At 43.3% G+C, this 26,948-nt stretch overlaps 1 protein-coding gene across 4 annotated transcripts in view; it reads right to left on the bottom strand.

Moving 5' to 3' along the window:
- Positions 1 to 23,655, bottom strand: part of LOC122663226 (helicase-like transcription factor CHR28) — a 115,226-nt gene extending 91,571 nt beyond the window's left edge. For all 4 annotated transcript variants that reach the window (XM_043858931.1, XM_043858929.1, XM_043858923.1 and 1 more), the window contains exon 1: positions 23,054 to 23,655. In XM_043858931.1, coding sequence (XP_043714866.1) covers positions 23,054 to 23,203 — 150 coding nt within the window. In that variant the 5' untranslated portion in view covers positions 23,204 to 23,655. The remainder of the gene's footprint in view (positions 1 to 23,053) is intronic.
- Between the last annotated feature and the right edge of the window lie 3,293 nt (positions 23,656 to 26,948).

Below are 26,948 nucleotides of genomic sequence, written 5' to 3' on the forward strand. Positions count from 1 at the left end.
CTTCATGGCTGCAGAGGGTGAGGTACACGCACGGGACGCGTCACCCATACCGTTCCAGCCTACTAGTGGTGTTGATGAGGAGGATGAAGATTGGTCTATGCCATCTGGTGGAGATGGTAGAGGTAGTCCTGGTGGAGATGGTGATGATGGAGGTGATGATGAAGGTACTGATGGACATGATGATGATGGTGATGGTGGTCAAGCATATGAGGGAACTTGAGTCCCGTTTGTGGTACAAGAGCAACAAGAGGCAATCCGTGCCCCCACCGGCCCCACACGGCCCACATCGTCCACCTCGACCTACTCGAGAAAGCAGCATGGCCAGTCCCGTCCTGGTGGTCGTGGTAGTGGTACTAGTAGGCAGGCTGAGCTTATGGACATTGATGCCCTATCTGGCTCTGTTGGTGGACTGAGTATTGGCGATAGAGACAGTAGATCGAGTGGGCATTTTCGTGCCCCATCTTTTCATGTAGACAGCAGTCCATCTCCAGCACAATCAGAGCATGGTTCATCTCATTCACATCCATATGGCGAGGGGCATTCTGGGCAGTACCCTTGGGGGCAGCAGCCTATATCTTCTCCATCCATTCCCAGTTTTGAGTATGACTCCCACTCACAGGGATATAGTGGATCGCCTTTTGTGGATGACTTCTTTTCCTACACTGGCTACCCAACCCACCAGCCGCAACCGTATAACCCGTACATGCTCCCAGAGCCGTCATATGACTCATATCATAGTGGATCAGTGGGTAGTACTTCTTCACAGTTTGGTGACCTATATCCTAGGATAGGTTACCTTCAGCATGTTGATGATGCAGTTTACATGGCCACTGTGGATGACTACACTCGCTTCTTCTCCCAGACTATGACGTGGCATGCATTTGTCCTACAGTTGGAGAACAATACACGTCGGCTCCAGCGGACCATAAGTGGGGTTGATCCTGGACGGCGGAGTAGTTATTATTAGCAAATTTGTAAACATTTGAGATGAATGATGACTAGTTGACTACTTGACTTGTAGCCTTGTACGGGACAATTGGGGATATTGACATATTGTGATTTGGAATGTTTGATAATTGATATCATCTTCTTAAATCTTAACTCTTAAGTTGTTATTTGTTAACTTGTTATTGACTTGATGTCTTATGTAATTAATATTATGATTTATGACTTAACTTATGAGTCATTATGTTTCCAACTTAGTTCCAAGTCAATTTACTTGTTTAATGTACAATGTGTATGTGTAAATGTGTAATTAACTAAGTTATACATTAGGGTTCGACCGTACGTTGCCAATCAATGGTGCACATCCAAAACACCATTTTGGGTGACTATTTTTGCAATTTGAACATTTAAATGTGTTTATATAGCCTAAAATAGGGTTTCCATGAAGTTTCAAGCCTTAACATGGCCTAAAACCCACCGAAATGACCTATCGAAACATACCAGAAAAAATACAATATTTCGATCGAAATTTCGAATATTTCGGATATTTCAGTTAGCTCGAAATACCGAAACAAAACGAGTTCTCGAACTATGCTTAGGAGGCACCCCAAAAGTCGAAGACCCCATAACACTTCAATTAGGGCAGCGAAAAGGCAAAACCCGTGAGGGCAGTCAATTAATAAGGTATGTTGCCAGCAATACAGCATCACCCCAAAAATGAGGTGGAACGTTCATGGCAAACATTAGGGATCTGGCTACCTCCAAGAGATGTTGATTCTTCCTTTCGGCAACGTCATTCTGAGTTGGAGTGTCCATGCAGCTCGTTTGGTGGATAACACCATAGGTGGACAAATATGCCTGAAAGATCCATCACTATATTCCTTCTCATTGTCAGACCGGAGTATCTTCACCTTGGCATCAAATTGGGCTTGAACCCTTTTGTGGAATAATTGAAAACAAGAAAATACATCACTTTTCTGGTGCCTAAGGTAAAACCAGGTGGTACGACTAAAACAATCTATGAAAGTTACAAACCACCTATAACCAAAAGTAGAAACATAACGGGCAGGGCCCCAAACATCAGAGTGAATCAAGCCAAAAGGAACCAAATTGGGATTATCAGAAATAGGATAAATTGCTTGAGTTTGCTTTGCAAAAGTGCAACCATCACAAACAAAATTATTGGGATTACAAGTCTTCATTATACTGGGAAATAAAACAGATAAAACACCATCACTGCCATGGAATCCCTCTTTTGTTCCTTCCTGTGGAAAGGTAAGGAATCCTCCAAATTTCTTCACCCGATTAGCTGGGATTCCATTTGTTGCCCAAAATCCGAAGGTGGCCTTGGCATTCGCCGAATCCGGAATTATAACGTTGTTGGCATTCTCAAGCTAATCTGGAAAATCTCCTCTAAGCACAACTCTATCTGGGTGAACTAGGTCTACTCCTACCTTCTCAAGAGAGACTCCATTTGGACGGTGCCCCCTTCCAGTCGATCCGTCCTGGGTCTGGCGTAAGATCCTCCTCCTTTGCCACTTAGTCCTTTCAGCCATGGTATAAAATCTCGCGAAATATCGGCGATATATCGCGATATTTCGTGAATCTCGACATGACCGAGATACGAAACAAGGTCGAAATAAAAAAGTACAATAACTCGTCGATATATCGAGATATTTCGACGATATATCGTGGAACTCACGATATATCGCGAGATATCACGATATATCGCGAGATATTGTAAAGTGACAATAGTGTCACATTCAAAATCCTTATAAATTTCATATTTCGCAGCTCTTGGTCGATATTTCGACCGAGAGCTGCTGAAAATGAAATTTTCTCTCTTCTTCCTCCCTTCCAAGCCTCATTGAAGCTCCTTGTCGCCGGGAAGACGTCGGAGGGTCATCTAAGCTCATCATCCAAGCCTAATTTCATTATTTAAGGTAAATTATATTTCTCTAAAACTATTTTTTTTAAAAAAACTTTGTACAAATGTTGTTGGATGTTGATGATATTAATATATGTTAGACACCGGAGGCCGATCTACAGCCTCACGGTGTCGAAATTTTTTTCCCATATGTATTTTTTTTATTTTTTTTCTGGTTTTAAAAATTCATTTTCCTACAACTAAAATAGGAAATAATTAGGGGTAATATGACTTAGATGGTAATGAATTAAATATATGTTAGACACCAATGGCCGATCTACGGCTTCACAGTGTCGGATTTATTTTTCTGCTCTTAAATAATTCTTTTAATTTTCGAAAATTAAGAAAAATATATAAAAAATTAAAAAAACAGAAATAAATAAGGAAAAATATGAGTTTTAAGTTTAAAAAATAATGAAAAAATATGAAAGTTATTTCTATATGTTTTGAGATGCATTACATGTATATTATGTTTACTAATTCATAGTTTTGTTGTGTTAGGTCAATACTTATATTAACATTATATATAAAAAATTGGTTTTAATTTTGTGAAAAATATAAGGGTTAGGGGAAAAATATTAAATAACTATACAAGTGTATTAGTAATCTAAAAGTGTCAATTGAAGTGCATCTACATTAAGTTTTTTAATTATTTGTGTTACTTACATTGCAGTAAACAAGTATCATTATGGCGGATCGTGATAGACAACGTGCAGGGCAAGCAAAAGGTGGGGAAAGTAGTCAACAAAGGGGGCGGACGGAACAAAGAGAACAGAGGGAACAAGAGAGACCAACCAGCCAAGATAGGGGTGACATTGCATGGTTACATGGTACTCCCATTGATGGGGATAAGAGAAAATCTATATGTAATTATTGTCACATGCAATTTATGGGAGGTGGGTCAGAGACTTAAACAACATCTCGATGGAGGATCTAAAGATGTTGTAGGTTGCCATATGGTCCCCTCTGAAGTAGCCAGGAGATTGGTGATAGTTTGAGGGGAAGAAAGAAGAGGAAGGCCGACAAGCAAAGGATAAGAGAACAACTTGAGGATACGATGAGGAGTTCGATGGGAGGAGGAAGACGATACAATGATGATGATGATCTCCTCCTCCTCCTCGATGATGACATTGCATGCACGATGACATACAAACAAGAGGAGGCTAGGGATTTTAGGCGGACTGTTTCAAGGAGTAGAGGAAGTTTTCAAGATGATCAGCAGAGACAAAGGGTAGGGGGTAGTGGAGGAGCGGATCTGGAGGTCCTAAAACTTTGAATCCTTTTAAAAGATCACAAAGTGTGAGGGCAACCCCAACACCTCTACCGATGCAGTACCACCATCAACATCTCGATCCTAAATTGCATAAGAAGAAAGGAAGCATCAACCCAGAATCAAAGGAGCATGGAAGGGGATGAAGGGATTGGTTAAAGAATCAATAGCTAAGTGGATGCTATACCATACCATCCCAAAGAACATCGCACAAGGCCCCCATTATGATACCATGATAGATACCATTGCGTAGGCTGGCCCAGGATTCAAGGGCCCCACCCCATATGAGGTAATGAATGTTTATCTACCTCAACAAAAGAGTGAGATTGATGAGTACATTAGTGAGATGAAGAATATGTGGGAGACATATGGGGTGACTATAATGGCAGATGGATGGACTGGGCCTACAAGAAAGTCCATCATCAATTTCATGATTTATTGTGATGGGAGGACAGTGTTCCTCAATGCGTGGATGCATCCAAAGAGATAAAGGATGCAAAATATATTTACTGATTGTTAAAGGAAGTAGTGGAAAAAGATGTGGGTATTGAGAATGTTGTCCAGATTGTAACGACAATGGAAGTAACTTCAGTCTGGCCGGTGAGAAGATGATGAACAATAATAAGTACCGGCTCTTCTGGACTCCTTGTGCAGCCCATTGCATTGACTTAATGCTAAAAGATATGGGAAAGTTAAAGTTGGTGAAGACTGTGGTTGAAAGTGCAAGACAAGTCACCAACTTTGTATACAACCACTCCTATGCACTCAATCTATTGAGGGAAAAATGTGGGGGTGACTTGGTTAGGCCTGGCATCACAAGATTTGCCACCAACTACATTGCCCTCAAAAGCATTGAGACAAAGAAGGCGGCCGAGAAGCATGTTTGCTTCGAGGAGTGGTTTCAATGGAAGGGTTCCAAGACGCAAATGGGAGGGAAGCACAAACAACGATGTCATCCGAGGACTTGGACCAAACTAAGCAAAGTGGTGAAAGTTTTAGAGCCAGTAATTCAAGTTCTACATGTTGCGACTCCGCTCAAGGGCCCAACCATGCCATCCTATATCTTGCAATAGACTTGATGAAAGATAGTGTCTATAGTGTGGGTCCTCTGAGCAAACACTTCTTAGATATCATAAATGCTCATTGGGAGAATCAACTTATGCATCCATTGCATAAGGTGGTGAGTAAATTTGTTTTATGTTTACTAATTCATAGTATTATTATTTACTAATTACCTATGCATTTGACAATACCTCTATTCTATATGTCATATTTCAGCATACTACTTCAACCCTAAGTATCAATATAACAATAGGCTTGGGTTGGAAACTCAACTTATTGATCTTTGTGAAACAAGTAGTGAAGAAGTTGGAGCCGGATGGTGCACTACAGCAATTTGCAACAATGAAGTGAGTTCATTTGGAAACTCAACTTATTGATGCTTTCAAATAAGTAGTGAAGAAGTACTTACTAATTTTCCACATGGGTATAGATCAAGGTATTTAGGGATGCATTGGGAAGTTTTGGAACCGAGGCTGCGATACAAGGCGAGCACGTGGTGATCTTTGGTAATTCTTTTAAGTTTTAAATTACATATGTATTGAAATTTGAAAGTTGAAAGTTGAAACAACATTTGACACATGTCTTTTTTGTTGTAAACTTGTAATGCAGCTGAATGGTGGGTGTTGTATGGGGAATCGGCTGAAAACTTAAGAAGAATAGCAATTAAAGTCCTTGCCCAAACATGTTCTGCATCTGGTTGTGAGAGGAACTGGAGTACCTTTGCACTCATCCACTCCAAGAGGCGCAACAGATTGGGGTCTCAACGTTTATCTGACATGGTGTATGTGCACTACAACTTGAGGCTGAAACTGCAACACATACGCATGGGACATGAGGGACAGAGGGGCACCATTGATCTAGTCGACATCTTTCAAGTCGACTCGACGATGAGGACCCTATGTGGATTGGGTGAGGATAGAGGTGAGCCAGTGTTGGATGAGGAGGGAGGTAGGCCCGACCCCATGATAGCTTCCGAGATTGGTGCCGATGTGGACGAGTATATGGGCCGACGAGGGTCGATACATGCAAGGGAAGCCTCACCCATACCATTCCAGCCCCGGTGGCAATGTTGTTGGCGATGAAGACTGGTCTAAGTCCTCAAATGATGATGATGGTGATGATGGTGATGTTGGTGGTGGTGATGGTGATGCTGGTGGTGGTGATGTTGGTGGTGGTGATGCTGGTGAAGAATATGACGGCATGCGAGAGCGTTATGTGGTAGGCCAGGAGGCCCAGGATTCGGCACCTGTAGACCCACTCCGATTCACTGGAGAGACACAGTTTGATCATGCCACACAAGATACGGACCACGGAGCACGTGCCCCCGCACCCCCACCCTCGAGAGGCCCCCTACATACATACAACAGGAAGCGTAGGGGTCGACAAACACACACGATTGCAACCTGATCAAATGGACATTGATAACCTATCTAGCTCTGTTGGTGGTTTGAGTATGGGTGATAGGGAGGGAGGACCGACTGGACATTGGCGTGCCCCATCTTTTGACGCACATGCCACTCCATTGGCATCGGATTATGGTGCATCACAACCTTACGGTGGATATGGATATGGATCATCATCATATGGGCAGTTTAGTGGGGTAGGGGACTATGACTACCAGTCCTATCCCCAGGGACATACTGGATCATCTTTTGTAGATAACATCTTTGCATACCCTAGCGGACCTAGATACCAACCTCACCAGCCATACATGCAGCCAATGCCATCGCCTCTTGCGCCGGCGCCAACATCATATCACAGTGGATCATCTTCTTCACGGACTGGATCGATTGGTAACCCTAGTTTATATCCTAGGATAGGTTACCTACAGACTGTTGATGATTCCATTTACGTGACACTTGTGGATGACTACACTCGTTTCTTCTCCGATTCTATACCGTGGTCCACATATGTCATTCAAACAGAGAGCAATGGACGTCGACTCCAGCGAGGCATGAGTGGGATTGATCCAGGGAGGCACAGCAACTACTATTAGCAGTTTAGCACTTGTAATTTGTAACTTAAGTTGTGATTTCATTAATCTATGTGTATTTAACTATTTATACATTAAGGTCGGCGACCGTATGTCAATCAAGGGTGCAAGCCCAAAACACCAATTTGAATTCACATTTTTACAATTTTATGGTTTAAATGTGTTTATTAAGCTTAAATAAGGCTGTCCATGAAGTTTCAGGCCTAAATATGGCCAAATACCCCCCGAGATGGACCCCCGAAATATTGCAGAAAAAATGCAATATTTCGGGAATATTTCGCGATATCTCGGATATTTCGGATATCTCGGTAGGCCCGAGATACCGATATATCGCGAGATATAGTACTATGCTTTCAGCTACCTCCACACAATGGGGCTTCTATTTCCCTTTGGCTTGACCCCCGGCATCCCCTTGGAGTCCTCTACAATATCCTTGGTGCTCGCTCGGTTTACTCCTCTAGCATTCCTAAATCTGCCCCTCTCCACAATCATCTCCCTTGGATCCTGGTCCCCCCCCCTCCTCCTTCCTCCCTTCTCTCCCAAGTCTAGGCGTCTCTCCCCCCTCCTCTCCCCCCCTCCACTTCTCTCTCGGACAAGATTACTTGGCTCCCCTCCCCTCAAGAGCATTTTAGCTCTTCCTCAGCTTGGGACTTTGTCAGACTTCATGCCCCCTAGTTCCCTAATACAATATTTTTTGGTTTAAAGGCTACATCCCCCGCCACAATTTTTACGTTCAAAGAACCCTTAACCATTGCCTCCCCACCCAATCATTTCTTCTCCACTGCCACACCATTGTTTCGCCCTCTTATGCTCTTTGTCGGAATGGTATTGAGGACATCAACCACCATTTTTTCTCTTGCCCTTTAGCCTTATCCATCTGGAAAAAAGCCTTGGCCTCTATTTGGCACCGTAGCATGAGACCCCTCCCATTTGTGAGGGAGTGGCTTTGGTTGAGTAGGGTCTTTTCGGGTAGTACAATTTGTAATGCTACCAGCAAACTTGTGTTTGGGGCTGCTATATCCCACATTTGGATGGAGTGAAATCTCAAAAGATGGACCTCCAACTCTCGCTCTATCAACATGATTTAGAAAGCCATCTTCTTTAATGTTAGCTCCAAGCTTCACATGCTCCCCCTTAAGCCTCTTGTTGATGTTTCCCTCCTTCGTTCTGATGGCCCGACACCTTAGGGCTTGTCTCTTTGTATAGCTCTCCCACGCCCTTTCTCTCCTCCCTTTTGGCAATGAATTTGTTATTCACCAAAAAAAAAGCAGATAAAACGCCTAAAGGGGGATGGCCCAAACAACGATGCAACCAATGTAATTCAACTAAAGCAGAACCAAACAAATCAGACTGGGAAACCATTACTGATGATGAACTATCAAGCAAGTAAAGACCACCAGCCACCTTACCACAATCAAACATATTTCCCGTCACCACGTCTTGAAAAAGACAATAATCAAGAAAAAAAGTTACTTTGTAATTGAGGTCCCATGTAAGACTACTAATAGAAAGTAAATTAGTAGAAAACTTGGGAATGTGCAAAACGGAAGAGAGGGACAATGACTGAGTGCATTTGATAGTACCCTTCCCAGAAACAAAAGAAAGGGAACCATCAGGCATCACACATCACTGGAGCTCGATCAGAAGGAGGACGATCATCAATATCACGAGAAAGACCACCACAAAATAAATTTTGAGAACTAGTGGCCAAGGCTGATCGTTCCTGAGAAACTGGGTGGGCCATGGCATTACAACGACTTTCCTCCGATTGCACCATGGCATAAGCCTGCTCAAGTGTCAGAAAGGGATCTCAATTCAGGACATGAGCCCGAATCTGATCAAATTCAATGTTAAGTTCTGCAAGAAAGTAGAAGACACGAAGACCATCCTGCCATTTTTTAAATGTTTTAACAACAGTATCACATGATCACATGCAGCGGTAAAGGCCCCATAGAAATCTAATTGTTTCCACAAGCTACATAGTGTTGAATAATACTGGGAAAGAGACAACTCTCCTCGTTTGGTAGAATGAATTTTCTGACGATGTGCATAACATTGAACAGCATTATTGACTTAAGAGTACATGTCTTTGGTTGTCTTCCAAATTTTGGCAGCAATATCAAGAAGTAAATAGCCCCTGGCTATGGTAGGATCAATGGAGTTGATGAGATAAGACATCACAAGAAAGTTGTCATCAATTTGTCTTGGGCAGGACCAGCAGTGGTAGGCATAACAGTAGCTCCTGTAAGGTACCCAGGAAAGACCACGAGCACCAACGGCAAGGAAGCAAGATCGCGCCCACATCAAATAATTGCTCCCATTTAATTTAACGGAGCTAGTAAGGAACGGAAGAAGATCTCGTTGATTGACTCCTTCCTATCCAATAGATGTCGAGGAGATCTCAGAATCACTCATGGTTGCCGGTCAAAAACAAATCACCAATACATCAACACGCCATAGATCCGAAAGAGGACATCAACCTCTGAAAAAACGAAAAAATAATCAGACCATGGAATGGTCAAAAATCCCCTTGGTGGGAGGAGTAACTCACCACCAAGGGTGAAACCGAGAGAGAGGCGAGAATGGTGAAGCTGCTAGAAGTGGTGGGAGGCGGTGGTTAGAACCGAGAAGAGAAGGGAGAGATGGTGGTGGTGGCGATTGATACAAGCGGCACAGAAGCCAATAAGAAGAAGAGAGAGAGAGAGAGAACCTAGGGTTTTGAGATGAGAACCATTAGGTTTCAGATCCCGAAGTGGATCCCCGCTCTGATACCATGTTGAGATTTGAGAATAATGGCTTGTGTCTAATTGATCACAGCCCCTCTTTATTTATAATAGACGAGAGAACATTCTAGAATAGGAACAATGACAGAAAAACCCCTAGGACAAAATTACCCTTGAACCCATTTTACAATTTTTTTTTTTTTTGGGGGCATCTTTTTTCGATTTTTACTTTCTTCTTTTTATTTTTTTCATTGAACCGCAGACCGCCAAAACTCGAGAAAACCAGAACCACACACGCCTTTTCAGTTTGATGCCCGGTTCAGTTTTAAAACCCATGAAATCATCAACATTATTCTGTCCTGATAATAGAAACCTTTTTTCAATGTCTCCAGATAAGGTTTTACATATTGTTCATCTATGTTTCAGCCATTGTGTTGGAAGATATGTTTTTTTTGGTAAATGAATATATTACCGAACCCCAAATGGGGACAGGGAAAGAGAACCAATATACAAGAAAGAAAAGGAAGAAGGGAGGAGAAAGGAAGGGAGGAGAAGGGGAGAGGGGGGGGGCAAGCAGGCGGCAACCAGCCTACGCAGAGGAGGAAGGCCGCAAAAGGGCAATGTCAAGGCCCCAAAAATTTACAATATGTCTGTTCTTCCGGTTGTCTGTGGCGTGTCTTTGCCGGATGTGTCTGAGCTTGGAAGAGACATCGGAAGAGATGGCTTTCCAAATCACGTCGAAAGATCTAGAGTTGGAAGTCCATCTCCTGAGGTTTCTTTCCCACCAGATATGGTGAATCGCAACACCAAAAACTAGCTTCCCAATAATGTCATAGATGGAGTTCCCTGAGAAGTTTTTGAGCAACCAGAGCCATTCACGGTCAAAACTCAGGACTCTTTTGCTCCACGGCCAGATGGATGACATGGCCTTGTTCCAAATGGAGGAGGTGAAAGGGCAATCGAAGAAGAGATGGGGGATGTCTTCACGGCCTATCCAACAGAAGATGCAAGAAGGGTTGGCAGGGATGGTGCGGTGGATGAGGAAGGCTTGGGTTAGCAGGCAAAGTCTTAGGGTTCTCCAGACAGTGAGGCTGTGATGGGGGATGTGACCAGTGAACCAAACTAATTTGTGCTAGGGGACAGGAGGGCTAGGCTCTCTGGTAAGGTTCCAAGCTGAGGAAGCGGTGAAAAGACCATTGGGGGAGGGGAGCCCAATAACCTTGTCCGCGGAAAGGGGGCGGGGAGGGTTACCTAAATCTGGGAGATGATGACAGGGTTGAGATGGGGGTGGGGGGTTCAAGAACCAGAGTCGATGAGGGAAGAGACAGGGGCGTCTTTCGGGAGACTAGAGGAGTAGATGGCTCTGGGACCAAGAAGGTTATAAAGGATCCCTAAGGGGTGCCAGGGGTCAAGCCAGAGGGAGGTAGAGGTGCCATCAACAATGGAAGAGGAGATCCCATGCAGGGCTAGAGGACGGAGAGAGAGGATCTTACGCCAAATCCAAGAGGAGTCAGCCGGGATGGGGACGGTCCAATTGGAGTCAGATTTAAGGAGATGAGATTGGACCCAAGTGACCCAAATTGAGTCCTGTTTGGAGGAAATTTTCCAGATGAGCTTAAGAATACCTGCCGTGTTGGAGTGACCGATCCGGCGAAGAACCAGGCCACCTTCGGATTTAGGGAGGCAGATAGACTTCCAGCTGACAGGGTGGAGAAATCTGGAGGTATCTTTCCCCTTCCAAAGGAAGGCACAGAGGAGGCTCTTGATAGCCTTGATTGTGGACTTAGGGATGCAGAAGATGCCGGTCCAATAGGTGTAGGACGCTTGGAGGACCGAGCGGATGCATTCAAGTCTACCAGCGTAGGAGAGGAGCTTACCTTTCCAAAGCTAGAGACGCTTGCGAATGTTGTCAAGCATAGGAGTGCAATGATGGCTCGAGAGCCTGGCAAGAATCAGGAGGAGACCAAGGTAAGTAACCGGAAGCGAGCCTATAGAGAAGCCAGTGAGGAGGTGGAGGGTCTCTTTAGTTGAGTCCAAGATCCTAGAGAGAAAGATTTTGGATTTAAGGAGATTGACACGAAGACCAGATAGAGATTCAAAAAGATGGAGGGAGTCCAAAATGGCAGAGATGGAAGAGAGAGAGGCCTTGGAAAAGATCATCAAATCATCAGCGAATGCCAGATGGGAGAGATTGATGTGCTTGCACTTTGGGAGCGAGGAGATGAGGTGGAGATCAGTTTTAGTTTGAAGGCTCCTAGAGAGGACTTCCAGGGCAAGGGAGAAAAGGAAAGGGGAGAGGGGGCAACCTTGGCGGATTCCAACTTTGGAGCGGAAGAAACCCGCAGGGGTACCATTAACGAGGACAGAGAACGAGGGGGAGTAAATATAGGCGTGAATCCAGCGAACAAAGATGGGAGGGAAGCCTATGAGGGAGAGCACATCACAAATGAAGTCCCACAAAATGGAATCAAAGGCTTTGTGGAGATCGATTTTCAGAAGAGCCACAGGGGAGTGAGATTTGTGGTCGAATCCTCTTACGATCTCCTAGCAGAGGATAATGTTGCCCGCAATGCTCCGGCCAGAGATAAAGGCCAATTGATTGGGGCTGACAAGGGAAGGGATGACAACCTTGATGCGATTGGCCAGAATCTTGGCAATGAATTTGTAAATGAGGTTGCAAAGGGGGATGGGACAGAAGTCAGACAAAGAAGAAGCCCCATCCCTTTTAGGGATAAGGCAAATGAAAGTCTGATTAATCTGAGGAAGCTGCCCTGGTTTGAAAAAGAAACTGCGGATAGCTTTGAAAACCTCTCCTTTGAAGGAGTCCCATCTGCTGAGGAAAAATCCCATACTAAAGCCATCGGGGCCAGGAGCCTTGTTGGCCTTATGGGAAAGGATAGCCTAAGCAATTTCCTCATCCGAGGGGATGGCAATGAGGGAGGAGGAGAGGTGGGAAGGAATGAATTTATCAAGGAGCCCAGAGGGGATAAAGGAGGAGAGGGGGAGAGAGGGGTTGAAGAGAGCAGAGAAAAAGGAGGATGCAGCCTCCTTAATATCAGAAGGAGAGGTGAGAGAGGTCCCATCAGTAGCAACGAGGTGCGTGATGGAGTTGGAATTCTGCCTGGCTTTAAGGGAGCAATGGAAATAAGCCGTGTTCGAATCTCTAAGCTCCAACCATTTGGAGCGAGATTTCTGGCGGAGAAAGCTTTCCTCGAGGAGAGAGAGGGAGGATAGCTCCTCGAAGAGTCTCTTCTCATCAGCCGCAAAGCACGGGTTGAGGGGGTCGGACTGGAGCTTGAATTGGACCAAAGAAAGATCAGTCCGGCAAGAAGAGAGCCGGGAAGGGATGTTACCAAAGGTGGAGAGGTTCCACTGACGAAGAGCAGATTTGGTGTTGCGGAGCTTTCTAGCAAGGGCTATAAGAGGAAGCGATTAGGTTGAGACCGGGATGCGCCAAGCCATCAAGATAGTGGGGAGATAGAGGGGATGGGACGTCCACATATCAAAGAATTTGAAAGGCTTGGGGCCAAACGAGGAATACGGTTGAATGGAAAGGAGGCAGGGGCAGTGATCAGAGAGACCTGGGAGGAGAAACGAGGCATAGGAGTAGGGAAAGGAAGAGAGCCAAACTTCGTTGACCAAAAAGCGGTCAAGTTTGCAGGCGATGCGGTCTTAGCCGATGCGACGGTTATGCCGAGTGAGAGGGGAGCCAGACCAGCGAAGGTCATCAAGGCCAAGATCCTCAATGCAATCATTGAAAGGAGCAACTGCCGAAAGGTCTAAAGGTCTGCCACCAACTTTCTCAAGCTAGGAGCGGACGACATTGAAGTCGCCACCGATACCCCAAGGAAGGGAGTCCAAGCCAGCTTTGAGAAGGGAGAGATCCGCCCAAAGGGAGAGCCGATCAATGGCCTGGTTGCAAGCATAAATCACAGAGATAAAGAAAGGGGAGGAAGAGTTGTGGAAAGATAGACGGAGATGAACAAAGTGAGAGGAGGATTGGGATAAGGAGATGTGGAGCTTAGAGAGGTCCCAGACGATCCAGATCCGACCAGAAGGCGAATGGATATAGTTAAAAAGAAAGGACTAAGAGGGGGCAATGGATGCAACAATGCGCGAAGCATTTTCCTGGAGGACACGAGTCTCAAGGAGAGCGCAGAAGGAAGAGTTGGAGGATTTAATGAAGGATCTCAGCTCAAGGTGTTTGGCCATGGAGTTTAGTCCACGGACATTCCAGATAAAGCCAGAAAACAAGGAAACTAGGGGGGTGGGGACAACGAGAACCTAGGGGGTGCTCTTGTGTCGCCTACGGGCATAGGCGACAGCCGGGCTGCGAACAAGGGGGCGCCGCGAGGGGAGGGGCAAAGCAATTCCGGGGAGGAAGGGGTGGAACCGTGCGGACCGGGCTATCTGGGAGGGGGAGGGGGGAAGAAGGCAAAGGTGGGGCCAGGGAGGGGTGGATGGGGGGATCAAAGGAGGGGATGAGGGGTTCAAAAGTGGATCTGGAGAGAGTTGGGTGGTAACAGAGAGAAATGGGCTCGGGATTGGGCTTGGGGTTGGGGTATGATTTCTGGTAAAGGTGGGCTGGGGGTTGAAAAATGGGTAAGTTGTAGGAAAAGAAGGATTTGGGCTGGGTAGTGGTTTTTGGGTGCGCCAGAGGATAGTAGATGGGCCGAGAAGATGGATCAAAAGAGGTTGAGGGGGGTATCAAGGTGGGGTCCAGCAGGGAGGGGTGAAATGGAGTTACATGAAGGGGCCCACGTGGGGGTGGGGAGGAGGGGGGGCAAAGGTCTAATATTCAAGGAATCAGGGGGGATTTAAAAGACGACAAAATGGGGGGGGTTCAAACCTGGGCACTAAGGCCAAGAGTTTATCACTCGAATGGCATAGGGGGTTACCCTTTTCTTGGTCAGGGGCAGTATCAGTTCTGTGAGACACCATAACCGTCAAGGTTGGATGCGCGAGAGAGATTCCAGTCTCATTCAAATCTTCATCGCGATGGAGAAGAGGCAGCAACAGGGACTGGTCAGCGATGGCATGCAGGCTGGAACAGTCTTCAACTCCTTTTCCAAGCGTATTGGAGTAGCCTGCAGCAGCTTTTCCAGGCAGCACTGTGGAGGTTCCAGCAGAGATGGCAGATTCAGACGCCTGAATTCCTGACGGAGCAGAGTGCAGGGCAACAGGGCCTGAAGTAACATCGTTATCGAGATCAGTGGAAGAGGGTTCTGCCGGAGGCGATGGTGATGGCGGAGGCGAAGGAGGTTGTTGCAGCGGCAAGGCACGGCGGTTGCGACGGAGGTTGTTGCGGCGGCGGCTTGAAGTTGATCTTCCACGGAACTGAGGAGCAGTCGCAGGGACAAACGGAGATCGAGGAGCAGCGAGAGATGAATCAGGGGGAGCAGAGGGTTCCAAAACTTCCTCGTGCACTTGAGTGTCGATCGCTGCCAGCGAAAGAGGAGCAAATGCAGCACAGTTTGTAGTCGAGTGGCCAAAAACCTTACAGTAACTGCAACGAGGAGGCAGCCAATCATACTTGACTGGTTGGGCAAAGCTGAAGCCATCGTCTTCCACAACGGTGATGAGCGATGCAGGGGCTGTATCGGCAGAGATGTCAACACAAATCCAAGCGAAGGAAAGTCGTTCCATCTTGAGAATTCGCGTATCCATGTGAAGAGGGAAGCCTACAACAGAGCCAAGGCAACTGAGACACTCTCGGTTCCAATAATGTAGAAGGAGACCAGGTAACAAAATCCACAAGGGAACAGTGCTGAAGTCGACCTTGTGGAGGAGGAGGTGAGGAGTCCATTGGCGGAGGAAGATGGGCTTGGAGCCAACCATCCATGGAGCACCTTCCAGAACACGGGTCTTGTACTCATCCGAGAAGAATCGAAACACGAAGACCCCAGAGTCCAGGAGGTAAGTGTCGAAGGGTCCAGCAGCTTTCCACTGATTTAAGAGGGAAGCTTTGACGAGATTGAATGGAGGTCTGGGTCCAAGGAAATGCCCAACAATGCAGGAACTCCATTTCGGGATCTCAAGGGAGAGAAGGGAGTCTGGGCAGTGAGCAACAGGGAGTTCATTTTCAAAAGAAGGGGGGATAAAGGTGAGGGATGAATCTGTAGAGGAGAGGGAAGGGGGTGGAGGTTTGAAGAGCGATGACCAGGGTTTTGAGCCAGGGCAGTGCGAAGGAGAAAGGGGAGTCGACGGAGCTAAGGAAGAAGGATGGGGTAGGGAGGAGGGGGTTAGTGGCGGAGGTAGGAGGAGAAGGGGGGAAGGGTGGCTCATCGCACCATATTGCAGTGTTTTTCTAGCATTTTTCAGATTTTTCACCAAAAATATTACTCCATAGGAAATCTAAAAAAGGTATATTATATTTTTGGGGTATCAGACTTTTGGAGAGCTGGAAGATATGTTGACATATGAGAAAATGGAACTTTCAACCTCCAAACATCTGGGGTGATTTACAAAATACCAAGGAGTTCTCTTTTCAAGGAATAAGATAGATGGAAGTGAGAACTGTCACACAAATTTGAAAGAAACATATAAAAGAAAGGCAGTTGTACACCTGATTCAAAAAATATATATATTTGAACATTCATTGAAGGTGTACCCTCTTGACTAAGCCTGTTCATAATTGGTTGCTGCAGCTTGAACCCACAGCTGAGAATATTCTGCACCAACCTTTTAATCTAGCTTCCCTCTTCATGGAAAAACATCTAACAGAGAAGAGTAAGAACACTCAAGTTTTTTGTCTGCTGTTAGCCTTCCAAAAGCCTCCCAAAAGGAAGACAAAGCAATCTGCTCCCAATTACATATTAGGACATCATTCTGCAAATGAAAAGTTGAGGCTTCTTTTTAGTGGCTTTAAATAATCTCTTCATATAGCTGTCCCTCAGATGCAGATAATCTCTCTGTATATACACCAGCTCAATCCTCTCAGTTCATATCTACTGTTAAACCATTCCTTCATTGCATATACACTAAATTTCTCTCCAAAACTTTCCCTCAAACTGATCTATTTTGTCTAATATCTGAAATAAAGCCCATTTCTTTCTAACTGTTCTTCAGGCCTTCGCAACATAATCATAAGTATGGAACATTACATGTGCCTCAATCATGTTACAGATGAGGCCTATAAAATACATCATTTTATAGCTGACATTGCATGTGACTATAAGAACAGATGGATTTTTCTAACTAGTCACTTGATAAATGATTAATGATTGAATTTAAAACCCTAAAAATTTCATGGTTGGGTCGACTCCATACGCTTTCATCTTAAGATTGAGATTTTGGATATTAAAATTTAGTAAAAGTTGCAGTAACCCATAACATTTAACCTATCCACTCTAAAAAAGCCATGTGTACGATCTTGGAAATCCTCCCTTGTGTGTGCATGTGTGTGTGTGTTTCCAACTCAATAAACCAACACAAACACAAAGTAAAAGATAGGAAGGATGAGAGGAGGAAGACGACAGAGAAGACTCTGCTTGTTGGGAGAAACAGAATCGGTAGTCTATATAGACTACCACCTCTTGTCTATACATGATTAGAAGATTACAAACTAGAAGCTTCCTATCCTAGATACAGTAGGAAACCAACTTTAGATATAAAAAAGGAAACACAATCTAACAAGATAACTAACTAGAGAAGGGACCACAATCTAATCTACCGCCTATACATGACACATATGTACGCTCATGGTGTTACACCTGAACCCCAAACCAAAACTAATTTGGACTTGTGTGTAGGTACTACCCCTACAACTGGCAACACTGGTGCTATTGGACTGCAACAGTTGATCCCAGATGACTGATGGTAAGCACACTAACCCTGATGATTTGTCACACATTAGCATGGTAGCACATCACACTTTATGGTGCCTAACCATTGATTAAACCCTCTTGAAGATGAGTGAGAAAACTGGGGAAAAACCCAGCTGAACCCAGCTACTTTGAGTAGTCGGTTGATCAGTGCAGGCTGATCAAGACCAGCTGGCAGGTCAGCCCAGCAAAGGTACAAATGGCTGCGGGGCCTAATGAATTGGGGATTTGGTCCTTCCATCTTATGACCCCATATATTGTGGGAAATGACCATGGTTCCATGCCCAAAATAGGGCTAAGGTGGTGGACCCACATGGGCTTAAATGGAGTTTAATGCAATTTTAAATTAAGAAGCCCAAGCCAAACAGGCCTTAATTGCCTTGGTCTATAAATAGGAAAGTGATTTCACATCCCCATTTATTACATACCAAATTGGGAAAAATAGAAGGACAATCTAGAGAAGAAGAGCTGAAAAGGAGGATGAACTTCAATCTCCACTAGCAAATCCCAAGTTCTAGAGCTGTGGGTGAGCTCCTCACCCCTTTCTCCTCATTTCTACCTAGGAACTAATCCTAGTTTCTCTTCTATTTGTTGTAGTTCTGTAGAAATGTGATAATCTCTCCATGTAACCCAGATTTTGGGGTTTATTAGTGAGTTTAGTACTCACCTACAGCTTGTATAGATTAGGATTTCTATTTCCCCAATGCTTTGCTGATTTTCCCCAATTTGAAACCCTATTCTATTGCTATAGATCAATGGAATGATCTTGGGTCTCCAAGGATGGTTCCCCCTAGGTTTGAATTAGTTAATTGGGTTAATTGGAAGGTTAATTCCATGAACAATCGAGCCAATGGCCATTGGGAGTGGCAAATCCAGCCAAAGACTGAGATCAGCTCGTAGGAGCAACCGGTTGATCACCACCGGTCGGTCGGTTCGACCTAGGGTGATCCACCAGTAGGCATAAGTCCCAAATTGGTGACCTTCTGCCTGATCAGCCGGCAGGGGCAGTTTGGACCTTGTATGGGACAAGACACTTGGACTCTTGAGGGACTCTTTAAAGGGTATTTTGAGGGGTATTTGGGGATATTATTGACATATTTTTACGCATGAACATAGGGTAGAAACAGGACACCCGATGAGGGCGAACACGGTGTGTTTGGGTATTTCTACCGGGGATCTTCAACAAGTCAGCAGACAAGGTGAGTGGGTTTGGTTTGATTTAATTTACGGAGTGTTTTAAATAAGATTATATGTTGTATGTTGTATGCATGTGCATTTATTTTGATTGCTATAACATGATTGGCTTGTGTTAATTTTTACTGTTATGTTATTACTTATGTTGTTGAATACATTACTCTTATTAGAAATGTGAATTATTTATGTATGATGGAACCCAGTGTGGCCAAAAGTGGATTCTGGTACCGGGGTTGCCATGCCATGTTGTATTTATTTAAGCCATTTGCATTTGAAATACTTGTTGCATTAAAACTTGGAAATGGGTTTGCGGTGTAGCCGATGGTGGATTCCGGTACCGCATTCGCCATACTCAGCTGTATGATGTGTGAATGTTTTAGGAGACAGGTGGGCAGGGCAGTGTAGCAAAGGGTAATTTGGGTACCGTTCACGCCAGCTTTGAATATTTGCATATGCATATAACTTCTTACTTATGTTAGAAATGTATGCAGCTAGGATAACGAACCCTGTGCCATAACCCCTTGCCAGAAGGGGAAAGGTGTTGGATAACCCACTATAGTAGGCTTGATGAGATTATTCCGAGATACCATATCCACGGTACAATATGATTATTGTCGGAGGCGGACCGAACCCGAGTAACCGATGTTTGATTCCGGGACAATGGCGCCAAGACGGGGTTATTGGGGTTTGTTGGGAGACCCATGGCGCATTCGGGGACCGGCAGGCTCCTATTTTGCAACCGAGGTTTGATATCGTTGGGTGATCGATGAACGATTCCGAGACCAGGGATACTACCCTTTAGGTTGTAGTGGCACTTCACCAAAGACTTAGTTGTGTTGTTAAGCTACTAATAAAAATGAGATCATGATACATTCATTTCAGGGACTATTTGCGATTGCTTGTATGCCCACATCCCCTTACTGGGCATATTAAAGCTTACACTACATGTGTGCCCTTATTTTAGATGATGATGCAAGTATGATGGATACACTGAGCACGGATGTTACGATCCCCACTACGAAGATGGGTGCAGATTAGTGGACCTCGGAGTCCGATGACCATGAGCCAGGATGCGCCTGCGACAGCTGTGCCTATGGAGCACCATGATAGTGGCGTGGCGATGTTCATCTTTACATTTTATATTTGAACTCTTGATGTAATTATGTGGATATGTAATTAAGGATTTAAATCTTGATTTTGTGGATTTGGAGATAAACCGTTATAATACTTTTATCATTGTAGTTAACCCCGTTAGTATGATTTATCTTTATTAATTATTTCTGATGTCAATCATTGCTTTGGTTTATGATGTGTGGGTTTGTGAGCTTAGGACACTACATGTGTGATCATTCATCCTAATAGGTCTAGTTGAATATTAGCGAATATCCAGTCACATCGCCAGTCTAATGGAGGCGGGGTATGACAGTATGACACATGGTACATATGGGTCATGTACCCCTTACAACCATAGTCAGTAGCTTTAACAAAAGTTATTTTCTTACTTCGGAGACTCATGAAAAGATATAGAAAGCCTATGACAGTCCCTAAAGAGTTAATCTGGCATATTGTAGAGAAGAGAAGGGTGTCATATAAATATGTGGACATAATTAAAGATATGTAAGATGGTACGGCGACTAGTGTAAGAACTGTGGGGGGTCAATGTGAAGGTAGTGAGTTCCCAATTACAATTAAGTTACATCAAGGATCATCCTTAAGCTCTTATTTGTTTGTGCTTATCATAGATGATTTAACCAGAGACATACAAGATGAGGTTCCTTGGTGTATGCTTTTTGTTGATGATGATATTGTTTTGGTAGATGAGACAAAAGCAATGATTAACGTCAAGTTGGAGGTATGGAGATCATCCTTGGAATCAAAAGGTCTTAAGATAAGTAGAACAAAGATGGAGAATATGGTGTGTAACTTTTGCTACACTATGGAAGGTTAATGAGATGGTGAATAAAGAGGAGAGGGAGATTGATATTTGGGTTCCATCATAAATAAAGAATATGATATACAGGATGATGTTGCCCAAAGAATTAAAATAGGATGGATGAAGAGGAGAGGTACGTCTGAAGTGCTGTGTGATCGGCATATTCTTTTAAAGCTTAAAGGAAAATTTTATAGGACTGTCATACAACCCGTTATGATGTATCGTGCAGAATGTTGGGCAGTTAAGAAGCATAATATAGATAAACTAAGTGTAGCAGAGATAAGGATGTTGAGATAGATATATAGCAAAATTGGAAGGATAAAGTTAGGAATGATCATATTAGAGCTGAGTTGAGAGTAGCGGCAATACATGATAAGCTACGAGAGAGTCGTTTGAGGTGGCATGGTCATGTTCAATGGAGGCCTTGGGATGCTCTAGTACGGAGGAATGATTTGATTCCGACTGAAGGAACTAAAAGAGCTAGGTGAAGGCCTAAACCAACCTAGGAGAAGTGGTGAGGAAAGACATGCATAGTTTAGGCCTCGTATCTTGCGTTACTTCGAATAGAGCTGATTGGAGATCAAGGATCCATGTAGCCAACCCCGTTGTTGTTGTTGTCGAGGAAAAATGTGTCCAATCAAGGTCATTGGATAGGTCAAGGAATCCATTTATTGCACACCATACCCCAACCATATGGCCCACTATGCATTTGAGTATTTGCATGTTCCCCTTTTGTCTTTTCAGTGGTGTAAATGTTGACATTTAGGTCAAAATAGCCCCAAAGGGGATTTTACTTTTTCCAGAAAGCTAAGTACTTCTCAATTGAAATTTGACACATCAGTTGGAAGTACAGGGTAAACCTTTCTTCTATTTTGCAGGTGCCACTGAAGCAGCCGCATGACAGACGAGGAGACCATGCTGCTAGAGCGGCAAGGTAGTCATTCTCATTAACCCCTTCCCCTTCCCAGATTAAAAATATAAACAAGTAACAATGAAAAATTATTAGCATAAATTTATGGTCTGATAAATTAATTTAGCTGTTTGGAACAATAGAGGCCTAAATTTGGGTCTCAAGCAGACTGAACGAAAAAATTGATTGCTAAGTATAAGCTGAGTATTTTGAGGTTGGTTGGAACCCACAGAGCGGTCATATCTGTAAATAAAGATTGGATCTTCCAATTAATGATCAAAAATTAGGTTTCCAATAGGATCGAGTTCTTCCATATATCAATGTACCTCTCCATTGATAGTCACCTCATATAAATAAGATGTCCAACCATTTCAACAGACCTCACTTTGGTATTTCAATTAAAGCCTCCACAGGGTTAAACAATTATTTACTTCATATTTCTTCCATAAGGAATCCTTTAGTAAGTGCTTCCACAAAAAGAACCTTGATGTTCAGCCAACCAATTCCTTTAGGAAGTGCACAGTGCTCTGTTGTGTTCACCTTTTGGCCTGTTACATTTTTTTTTTCTAAGAAATACCAAAGTAACACATAATCAGCTAAAAAGTTTTAACAAGAAGTATAAGAAAACCTTACTTCTGCCCATCATCTGTTAGTAAATGAAATAACACAAACAATTGGTCAACTAATTGTCGAATGTCTCTCAAATCAGGTATTATCCACCACTGGATCTGAATGTTCAAGCAGGCAAGCCAAAACAAGAAGGGAATTAAGAAGAAGCAGCAGCAGAAGGAACAAAAGAAAGAACTATCATCAATTTTTATGCTCACAAGTCTTTAAGTTTGTAAATAGTAAGAACTGTGCCAATTTCGATGTTTATTAAGTGCAATCGAATAACTCCTTCAGATATGTGAAATAATGGCATAATATATTAAAATTGCCCTTCCTCCCAAATATATATTATAGTACAGATTCATTGATGAGCGAGCATCTTTGTTAACTCAAGTACTTAACCGTTTGTCACTCCTATATTTTGTTTTCTCGAATGCTATATAATCCAGTCCTGGTCTCGACTCTCGAATGGCATGTGAAGGAGATTAATATCATCCCGTGAATCCTATTCTACCCTACTCTCTAAACATGATTATTTATCTGCCTCCGCAGGGACCTGGTGGGTGGGAAGATAGTAAAAAGCGCACTGAATATGGAACAGATAACAGCTTAATTCCAATACTGAACCAATGGAACATTTTAAGTGAAACAGAAATGATCGTACCTGCGAGGAGTCGAGCAAGGGATCAGAACTCTCTCCAAGAATTGCAAATAATTGATCGATATCAATTGAGAAACTGTCCGAGTCATCACCGGCAAAATCATCGCCAGCAGGGAGAAGATCTTCCAACAAATTGGAGTTCGAAGTCAACATCACGACATACCATGGGAAAGCACTAGTTCTCCCAAAACCTCTCAAACCCTAGCCCTACAGTTCAAGAATCGAATCTTCACACCAGAAAGATTCAAATTATGTGTCCCCAATCCCAAGAGCATTTGACGAAGTGGCAATCCAGATTTAAGGATACAGAGAATTAAAGGAGGAAGAAAAACCAGGAGAGGTTTTACTTTTACAGGTGTTCGGCTTCGTCTCAACTCTTGAAGCGACTCACGGAAACTTCGCAGCGGTTTCGTTTATGCGACTTTTTCCCTTTCCTTTTGTTTCAGATCGGAATGGATGGAACATGGAAGAGACTAGAGAGAAGGACAGACCGAAACCTAACGGGTTGAATCACAAAAAACGAACAAAGCAAGTATGGTTATTCGAATTCAAAGTCTCCCTTTTGCTCTTCGTTTTAAAAGTCTTGAGAGAGGGAGGGGACGTCGGTTTTTTCTAGAGAAAAACAAGTACGCAACGAGGGTAACGGTCAGGCCAGAAAGGGCTCTTGATAAGTTACTGCTGTCTCTGTGGTGAAACTGTCAGCAGAACAGTTTTTTCTATTTTCTGTGCTGAGAAACTGTTTTTGACTCACTTGGTAAACCTCTTTTGGAAACATTTTCAGAAGACAATTGGAACACTACTGGTGCTTGACAAAGTCAGGTACTCTCGTAGATCAGAAAACACAATAAAATTGATGTTGGAGAGAATTTCCTATCATAGGACAATAGAATGGATTAATCCAGGGAAGAATAGGACATCGTTCATTCCTATGGTTAATGCTTAGTCATGTGACTTTCCTGCATCAAACTTCATAACAAAACTAAAAAAAATGTTGCTCTAATGGTGAAATACCCTTTTTATCAAATGATTAAAGGAGTACAAGTCCATCATTGAAATTAAAATATCCAACATCAAATGAACAGCTTGAATACAATGCATCAATTGATTCTTCCTAAATCAAACCAGAGCTCAGTGGATTAGTATTACAAGACAAAAATAAGCATTTTATTAGGAAAAAGCTCTCAAACTAAGTAACGTCAACAAATCACAAGATTTAAGCTATACACAGAAGAAAAAAGTATACAACAGCAATTAGGAATTAAGGATGATGATGATTGTGATACAGTTGACAGTTGACACATGAAAAATATATGGTACAAACAGATTAATCAAAGGATCAGTATGTGTATCTTGATAAATGGATGTTTTCCTTTGGTACGTTCTGGCAAAGACACCCCAGAGCTTTCCTCTACCTATTCTTTCAAGAAGCTTCTTAGCACCATCAATCTCCATCTCAGTAAGCTTCTGCAAGTAAGCAGAGGCACCTGCAGCTACCATCAGTTTGAGGTATCTGTTGGATTGAAAAATAGAAGCCAAGATAGAAATTGGGTATCTTTGATCCAAGTTGATGATGGAAGGGTCAAGGAGCTGAACCGTGTTCAATATCTCCCTCTCATCCTTGCGGAAAACCCTTGTGTTACCCACATACAACAGTAGCCAAGACAGTGCCTTGGCAGTAGCTTCTTTCTCTTCTACCGCCTTGGCTTCCAACATCTTCAACAAAGGAGGAATACACCCTGATTCTCCCAATTCCTTCCTTTTTTTTATTTTTTTGTAGAACCTCAGCTCGTAAACAGCTCTGGCCACTGCGATTCTCACCCCTGAAACCCCACAACTCAAAACTGCCACAAGCCGAGGGATGAAGCCCTCAGATATGGAGCTTGTACCAGAACTGATGTCGTTGGAGGTGATCTTGCCGCTTTGTTCGTGAGAGCTGGGTAGGTTGGAGGACGAAGAAGTGGGAGTAGTTAGGTCAAGTGGGAGGGATTTTGATAGAAATTATCGGACATAGTTTTTACAACTTTAACCCAGAAACGACAAAGTATGTCCAACATGTTCTGTCAAAACTCTTCCATGGCACAGAAATTATCGATTTATGCTCCCAAGAACATGTTCTAAGAATCAAGCAATTTTTATGGTGTTTTTTTGTTTTTCAGAACGGAATAACACAAAAAACTGTTTCTCGTAAGGTTATCAAGCGGGTTCGGAGTTTTTCTCGAAGAATGTACCAGCAGTCAATAAGAGCGCGGTTAACTAACCATCACCTTTCTTGGTTAAATTAGACTTTTTGAATCGAAAAGTTAAAGTGGTTTAAGTATGGCAAACCATTTCCCACCCGGACCGGTCTGTGTTTGCCAAGCCAGACCGGTCTACACCTAAATAAAAGAAAATGATGATTCAGTTCTTCCCATTTTCAGAAACATGGTCTTCTTCCTCCTCCTTCGGACCCACCCCCGTCGTCTTCCTCCTCTTGCACTCTGTTACCTCCTCTGGTCTGGAGAAGATCGAAGATTTGAATCCTAAAAGCCTCGTCTACCTCTGTGTGAAGAACTTCGGAAGAACCTCGAATTCAAGGATTCAAAAACCCGGAAGAACTTCGACCCCATCGTCTTCCTACTCTTGCACCATCTTACCTCATCTGTCCATTGGCGAAGGTCGAAGATCTAAATCTCTATTTGACGAAATCCTCTATGTGAAACAGAACCTCGAATTCAAGTCTTCAAAAACCCAGATCTGTAAGTACTCACCTTGTTCTATTTGTCGATTCTGGTTCTTCTATAAACTTTCATATTTCTGTCTCTGAAACCCTGCTGGCGAACCTCTAATTCAAGGAATCAAAAACCCAGATCTGGATTTGGGAAAGAAGAAGAAATAGAGGAAACCTTGCTGGCGACCCAGCTTCGCTCTCTGTTTGTGTGTGTGTAGACAACAATGTAAGTCTCTCTTCTCTCTCTCTGTCTCTCTCAGTTATCTCTCTCTTTCACATACTCGATCTGCCCTAGTTAGAGTTTCTCAAAGGTTTGTTTCCTTTTAATGTTTCTTCTTTGTTTTTATTCTAACACTTGGTACTTAATTGGTAGGGGATTGTATGATTTACTTGTTACTGAAATTTGTGGTTCATCTGAAGTATTTTTCTTTTCCCACTCAAACTCCCTCCACAAGCTATAAAATTTTCTTTGCATTTGAATGGCTGACTCTAACGTACAGGGAGAGCTTGCTCCACTTGAACATTCTGCCTTCTTGTTCTGCTAATTGTTTAGTATCCCCAATTTAAAGGTCCAGTAAAGTCTCTCTAAGTTGTATTTGAGATGGTTTAATGCCTATTCTAATTCCTAACCAAGATGATGCCAGTGTGTTGGTTTAAAAAGTGCACCATTGTATAATGTTTAGGAACTATTCCCAGGGTTTTAAAAACTGGGAATCGGTGGAATTTGCTGATTTGACTGAGAATTAACCAGGTCGATTCCAATAAAGTTTGATTATATGTACAGCCGAGTCATTTGATTTGATTGTGCTTCCAATACTGTAATTTGGAAGTAAGGATTGATTCTTAATGAAAAATTGTATATTTTTCAATACCTGGAGAAACTTTTTTGGATAAAATTAGATAGTTCAAGCAATCACACGTTTCAGAACTCACCAAAAGAAACACATACAATGCTGCCATTGGACATCAACAAGAACCGTACACTCACACTCCTAGCTGTTTACAGACAAAAAGGCCTAATGAAGTTAGCTTATTGAGCATGTGTTTCTTATAACCCAAAAAAAAGCATGTGCTTCTTCATAGAAGAGAATGGTTAACATTTCATTACAAGTGCAAAAAGAATAACACATACTTGGCAGTAAGGATTGTTCATAGAGAAGCATGTCAAGATGAAGAAATAAAATTTCATCG

This window comes from Telopea speciosissima, chromosome 1, assembly GCF_018873765.1.
Source record: "Telopea speciosissima isolate NSW1024214 ecotype Mountain lineage chromosome 1, Tspe_v1, whole genome shotgun sequence".
NCBI classification, from domain to species: Eukaryota; Viridiplantae; Streptophyta; class Magnoliopsida; order Proteales; family Proteaceae; genus Telopea; species Telopea speciosissima.